The following is a 7,335-nucleotide window of genomic DNA, read 5'->3' as shown; positions in this document are numbered from 1 at the left end:
TACAGGATCACCATGCAGGTCAAACAGACCGGAAACAAAAAGGGCTGGTACCGTTTATTGCTATTAGCAACTGGAGCAACAAAACAAAACGATTAGGGCGGTAAACTCACTTGGTGTTAGGATCCTTCAGCTTTCCCTTGGCTGCCAGGTACTCTTGGAGCTTTCTCCATCTTTCTTCTGCAAAACGTGGACATGCACGAACAACAGAAACTTAACGTGAGATTTTAACCAGTCCCTTTATATTCCTAAAATACGGTACTTTCCTGGAGCTACTGGGGCTCTGATAAAGTCACCAGTCATATTATGTTTGCTGTCAAATTAATACCAACACCAACAGCAGCAGCTTGATGCCAAGCTCTTTACTAAACTGTTTACAGCAACACAATAATCCAATGAGGTATTTTGCTGTTTGAGAGGGTAAATGACATGCTTAAATTTACCCACTAATAGGCAATAAAGCCAGGATTTGAAAGCAAGATTTTTAAACCCTTGAGTAAGTAGCGCCTAGGCCGGTGTACAAAACCACAAATGAGCTCAGGAGAGCGGACAGCGCACGCATCTTGAAGGTGCTATGGGGGTGGGGCTCCAGGCCCGTCAGAGATCAGGGTTCACAACATCCTTAAGTCTCAGCCCACATTTTAGCAGTCGGTCTGCAGAGGTGCAAGGACTCGGACTGAGGCAGAATCGGCCTTCTGACTCCTGTCAAAGTTCCGGCCATAATCAGCAATGCCTGGGTGTCCATACGCGGCCGCGGGGCGCGTCGCTCCTTGCTGTGTGACCCGGGTCCAGCGACCTGAAGCTATCTGAGCCTGGGGCAAGCTGAAGTAGGCAGGGGGCGGCCTGGAAGCTTCTGCGGGAGGCTGGCGACCACACTTACCCGCGGCTGCGCTGGCAGCAGGGCCCGGTCCCACCATGACTCTCCGGCGACAGTTTCTTTTTTCAAAGGGCGCGCCCTGTTGTGGACCGAGAACTCCGGCGCGCGTCCGGACGCTCCCATTGGTTCCGCGACTTTGAAATTCGCCAACCGGAAGGCGGCAGAGAGGGCGGGATAACAGGAAATGGGCGCCTAGCGGTTGGCCCCGGGGCCTCCTCGAGGCGCTGCGATTGGAGAATCGTGCGGGGCGGGACCGGCCCGGTGTTCTGGTCACTTCCGTGTCTGTGGCTCTGCGCCGGAAACCGGTGGATGAGGCTCGAGTTGACAGGCAGGCGCGCAGAGGCTTAGTGCTTTTTGTAGCCAGATAAGGACAGTTGTGGCAGTTAGACAAACAGGGAAGAACAACGCTCTGTTACCAGTTAGTCTGGATTTGACTGCAAATAATAGCATGCCAAATGAAAGTGGTCCGTAGTAGTTATTGTTTTCATTCTGTGGCCAAACAAGTTAACAGACTCACTCTGGCATACGATTTCAGAGGGTTCAAGCCAGGGTTGCTTGGTCTCTTCACTTGGGCACAGCATCCTGGCAGAGGGCATGTGTGACGGAGGCTTTCTTTACCTATTTGCGGACAGGAAGCAGAGAAAGGAATACAGGGAGAGGCAAGGGCAAGTGAGCTAGCCCTCTAAGGATCTAGCTCATTCTACTGGGTCCCCACCTCCTACCTTTCACTAGTTCCCAACAATGCCATCACATTACAAAATCATTAAAGGATCACTGCACTGATTAGGCCATGATCAAATTGCTTCTGGAAGTGTCCTCAGAAACACACTCAGAGATTAAGGAAAAGAGAGGAAGAAGATGGTAAGGCGTGGAGAAGAATGTAATAGAGGGTTGGAAGAGCAAGAGGTTAGAAGCGCTAAAACAAAACGAACAAAGAAGATTTCCCAATCGTGAGAAAATTTAAAAACAAAATTAGATAAATCTAAGAATGGAAGCAAAACATGAAAGCATAATAGGTTATTTAAAAAAATAACATCAACTACGTAAAGTTAAAATGCTACCAGATAGACGCCCAGGTCGCCCTGCAGTGCTGGCTACCCCCTCCCGCCTGCCATCCCAGCTCCCATCCAGGTACGAATTCCTATATTTCTCCCTTCCCCCTGGGGCCATAAAATTTCCCCAGCTTAGCTGCCTTGCACACTGGGCCTGCATTGTAAGCACATCCCGGAAAGAGGGAGTGCCTGTGCTTCAATAGCCTGCCTGAGGAAAGGTGGGCATTCTGTCAGTGAAGTCCCTGCCCAAGAAGGGAACCTGACCCGGTAACAGAAGTTCCAATAGAGACCATTTGAAGTAAGAGATGGGCAGACGCCAAGGCAGGACCTCATCCAACAATCTGAAAAACAACATGAAAACACCAGATCCCAAGGACCCTACAATAGAAGGACTTGAACACCTTAACCCAGAAGAAGTGGAAAAAAGTGCCATTATGAAAGCAATAGAGTCCCTTAAACAGGATATGAATAACTCCCTTAAAGAATTGGATGAGAAATATAACAAAAAGTTTGAAGAAATGAGTATAGAATTAGATGAGAAATATAACAAAAAGTTTGAAGAAATAAGTCAATCCGTGAATGAGACCCTGAGAAACCAAGAAAAAACAATCAAACAAGTAAAGGAAACAGTCCAAGAATTGAAAACTGAAATGGAGGCAATGAAGAAAACACAAACGGAGAACCGGCTGGATATGGAAAACCTAGGTAAACGAACGGAGACTACAGAATCAAGCATAACCAATAGAATACAAGAGATAGAAGAACGAATCTCAGATTCTGAAGATACCATAGAGAAAATAAATGCTCTGGTCAAAGAAAATGGCAAATCCAACAAATTCTCATCACAAAACATTCAGGAAATCTGGGACACAATAAAAAAACCAAATCTAAGAATAATAGGGATTGAAGAAGGAGAAGAACTGCAGATCAAAGGCCCAGAAAATATATTCAACAAAATTATAGAAGAAAACTTTCCCAACCTAAAGAACGATATTCCTATGAAGGTTCAAGAAGCATACAGAACACCGAATAGACTGGATCAGAAAAAAACATCCCCTCGCCATATAATAATCAAAACACAAAACATACATATTAAAGAAAAAATTTTAAGAGCTGCAAAGGAAAAAGGTCAAGTAACTTATAAAGGTAAACCTATCAGGTTTACACCAGATTTCTCTATGGAAACCATGAAAGCCAGAAGATCCTGGATAGAGGTACTGCAGAAACTAAGAGACCATGGATGCAAACCCAGACTACTATACCCAGCCAAGCTATTGTTCACTATCAACGGAGAAAACAAAATATTCCAGGATAAAAACAAATTTAAACAATACGTAGCTACTAATCCAGCCTTACAGAGAATATTAGAAGGAAAATCACTACCGAAGGAATCCAACATTCCCAACACGGCCTACAACAACTCGAACATCTAGCGACCATTCACAAGCACAAATCAAAGAAGAAAAACACATACACTCTACTACCTAAAAAAAAAAAAAAATGACCGGAGTCAACAACCACTGGTCATTAATATCACTTAATATCAATGGACTCAATTCACCTATAAAGAGGCACAGACTTAGAGATTGGATACGAAAACAGGATCCAACATTCTGCTGTTTACAAGAAACACACCTCAACCACAAAGACAGACACCTACTCAGAGTAAAGGGTTGGGAAAAGGTTTTCCAGGCAAATGGACCTAAGAAACAAGCAGGTGTGGCCATTCTAATATCTAACAAAATCGACTTCAAACTAAAATCAATCAGAAGAAATGGAGATGGACATTTCATACTCATAACTGGAACAATTCATCAGGAGGAAGTCTCAATCCTGAATATCTATGCTCCTAATATAAAGGCACCCACATATGTAAAAGAAACTCTTCTAGAACTCAAGGCAGTCATCAAACCACACACACGAATAGTAGGAGACTTCAACACTCCTCTCTCACCAATGGACAGGTCAATCAGACAGAAACCAAACAGAGAATTGAGAGATTTATTGGAGGTATTGAATCAAATGGACTTAACAGACATCTATAGAACACTCCACCCAAATAGGAAAGAATATACCTTTTTCTCTGCAGCTCATGGAACCTTCTCGAAAATTGACCACATACTCGGTAACAAAGCAAACTTCCACAGATACAAAAAAATATTAGTAACTACCTGTGTCTTGTCAGATCACCATGGACTAAAATTAGAATTCAATAACAATGCTTCCCCCAGGAAGCCAACAAACTCATGGAAGCTGAACAGTCAACTACTAAATCACCCCTGGGTCAAGGAAGAAATAAAGAAAGAAATTAAACTCTTCCTTGAATTTAATGAAAACAAAGACACAACATACTCAAACCTATGGGACACTATGAAAGCAGTGCTAAGAGGAAAGTTCATAGCACTAAGTGCCCAATTAAAGAAAACGGAGAAAGCACACATTGGAGACTTAACAGCACACTTGAAAGATCTAGAAAAAAAAGAAGCTGATTCACCCAGGAGGTCTAGAAGACTGGAAATAATCAAACTGAGGGCTGAAATCAACAAAATAGAAACAGAGAAAACAATCCAAAGAATAAATGAATCAAAAAGCTGGTTCTTGGAGAAAATCAACTGCTACGGACCGGCTCAGGGGAGCCACTCAGACCGTAAGGGAATCAGGGCGAAGGCACAGGAGAGATCAGGATACGGTGAGGAAAGTGACACACAGACACTCTCAATGTTTTTGAGACATGCTGTTGCGATTTACTTACTTCAGTGCAGGATTATATATTATTACAAAACAAAGGACTTGGCAAAGGCAAACATCATCAGATCATAAAATAGGAAAGAACGGCATAAAACAGTTTTTCAAAGAGAATCTTTAAAGATGTTTTGGCATGAGTACAAGGACTTTTGCTTTCTTACATTTGTAAAGTTACCCCTTCTTTTTTCTTGTTATTAGAGAGACCATTGTTCTTGAGTTAGCCCAACTTTATCAGCTTGTACCAGGTGGCTGACTTGTGCTCAGCTAAGTGACCTTGTGTGTCTGGGTGAGAAAGAAGAAGGCTACTATCTTCCTGGAAAACTTTCTGAGACTCATTTTGTACCATTAATCTCAACTCCTTTCCCTTCCCGACTCTCAGGGTCAGATGCTATAATTAGCCTAGGTTTTCTGGCCATAAGGAAGGTTGCATAGGCCTCTTGTTAAGTTGTACATAAATGCCTAATGCTGTTTCCCTGTAGAAGGCTTCTAAGGTTTTTTTCTGCTAAGATTAACTCCTTTTATTCCACATCATCAAGCAATCGTCCTAATGATGATTTTGGCAATTCCCAGAACTGGCTACTTTTTTAAGGCTTTAATTAATAGTGGAGCAGAATCCAAAAATGTCCTCAGCAGTCTTGTTTATATCCACAACTGCCTGGAATAGTCTGATCTATTAGCAATATGTAAAGATCACAAAGAACACACAGACAAGGGAAAAGACACACATATGGCTCCAAGGACAGCCAGGTCGAGTCAGTACTAATGGCGACTCAGGTAGCATTACACCACAACTGGTTGCCAAGGGACCGCCTGGAACACACAGCTCCTTGAAGCACCAATCCCAATCCTGCCGGCAATATTTGCCCATCCAGTCAGCATTTCTGCTACACTGGCGAGACAGCCGTGGATGTAGCAATCAACAAGATTGACAAACCCCAATCCAAATTAATCAAACGGCAGAGAGAGAACATGCAAATTAATAAGATCAGAAATGAAAAGGGGGACATAACCACAGACACAGAGGAAATTCAGAGAATCATTAGATCTTACTATGAAAGTTTATATTCCACAAAGTTGGAAAATGTAAAAGAAATGGACATTTTTTTAGATAAGTACCATATACCAAAGTTGAACCAAGAACGGGTGAACAATCTAAATAAACCTATTAGTCGCGATGAATTAGAAGCTGTTATCAAAAATCTCCCTACCAAAAAAAGCCCAGGACCAGATGGTTTCAATGCAGAATTCTACCAGAACTTCCAGGAAGAGCTAATACCTATACTCCTTAACGTATTCCACAATATAAAAACAGAAGAGTCATTGCCTAACTCCTTTTATGAAGCTACAGTTACCCTAATACCAAAACCACACAAAGACACAACCAAGAAAGAGAATTACAGGCCAGTCTCACTCATGAACATCGACGCGAAAATTCTCAATAAAATACTGGCAAACCGAATCCAAGAACACACTAGAAAAATTATCCATTATGATCAAGTCGGCTTCATTCCAGAGATGCAGGGCTGGTTCAACATACGCAAATCTATCAATGTAATCCATCACATAAATAAACTGAAAGAAAAAAACCATATGATCATCTCACTAGATGCTGCAAAAGCATTTGACAAAATTCAACACCCATTTATGATAAAGGTGTTGGAGAGACTGGGGATACAAGGATCATACCTAAATATAATAAAAGCAATATACAGCAAGCCGACAGCTAACATCAAAGTGAATGGATAGAAACTCAAAGCCTTTCCACTAAAATCAGGATCACGACAAGGCTGTCCACTCTCTCCATACCTCTTCAATATAGTGCTTGAAGTTCTAGCAATAGCAATAAGACAACATAAGGAGATCAAGGGGATTCGTATTGGAAAGGATGAAGTTAAACTTTCGTTATTTGCTGACGATATGATAGTTTACATAAGTGACCCCAAAAACTCTACCAAAGAACTCCTACAGCTGATAAACACCTTTAGTAACGTGGCAGGATACAAGATCAACTCCAAAAAATCAGTGGCCCTCCTATACACAAAGGATAAAGAAGCAGAGAGGGAAATCAGAGAAACATCACCTTTCATGATAGCCACAAATAGCATAAAATATCTTGGGGTTACTCTAACCAAGGAAGTGAAAGACCTATTTGACAAAAACTTTAAGTCTTTGAAGAAAGAAATTGAGGAGGATACCAGAAAATGGAAAGACCTCCCCTGCTCTTGGATTGGGAGAATCAACATAGTAAAAATATGGCAATTCTACCAAAAGCAATCTATAGATTCAATGCAATCCCCATCAAAATCCCATCAAATTTCTTCACAGACCTTGAGAGAACAATAATCAAGTTTATATGGCAAAACAAAAAACCCAGGATAGCCAAAACAATCTTATACAATAAAAGAACTTCTGGAGGCATTACCATCCCTGACTTCAAACTCTATTATAGAGCTACAGTATTGAAAACAGCTTGGTAATGGCATAAGAACAGAGAAGTCGACCTATGGAATCGAATAGAAGACCCAGATATTAACCCACAAACTTATGAACACCTAATTTTCGACAAGGGAGCTAAAGGTATACAATGGAAGAAGGAAAGCATTTTTAACAAATGGTGCTGGCATAACTGGATGTCAACCTGTAAAAAAATGAAAGTAGATCCAT

The 7,335-nt window shown here is 41.7% G+C and overlaps 1 protein-coding gene across 2 annotated transcripts in view; it reads right to left on the bottom strand.

Annotated features, from left to right (window-relative positions):
* The window catches only part of Ckap2l (cytoskeleton associated protein 2L), a 27,029-nt gene extending 26,013 nt beyond the window's left edge, over positions 1-1,016 (bottom strand). For both annotated transcript variants that reach the window (XM_087911211.1, XM_087911212.1), the window contains exons 1-2: positions 878-1,016; positions 111-177 (exon numbers count right to left, since the gene is read on the bottom strand). In XM_087911211.1, the coding sequence (XP_087767337.1) occupies positions 111-177; positions 878-914 (104 nt within the window). In that variant the 5' untranslated portion in view covers positions 915-1,016. The remainder of the gene's footprint in view (positions 1-110; positions 178-877) is intronic.
* Between the last annotated feature and the right edge of the window lie 6,319 nt (positions 1,017-7,335).

Source organism: Myodes glareolus, chromosome 10, assembly GCF_982192425.1.
Source record: "Myodes glareolus chromosome 10, mMyoGla1.1, whole genome shotgun sequence".
Taxonomy (NCBI): Eukaryota; Metazoa; Chordata; class Mammalia; order Rodentia; family Cricetidae; genus Myodes; species Myodes glareolus.
The sequence above is the reverse complement of the archived record's forward strand: the minus strand, read 5'-3'. Positions and strand labels throughout refer to the sequence as shown.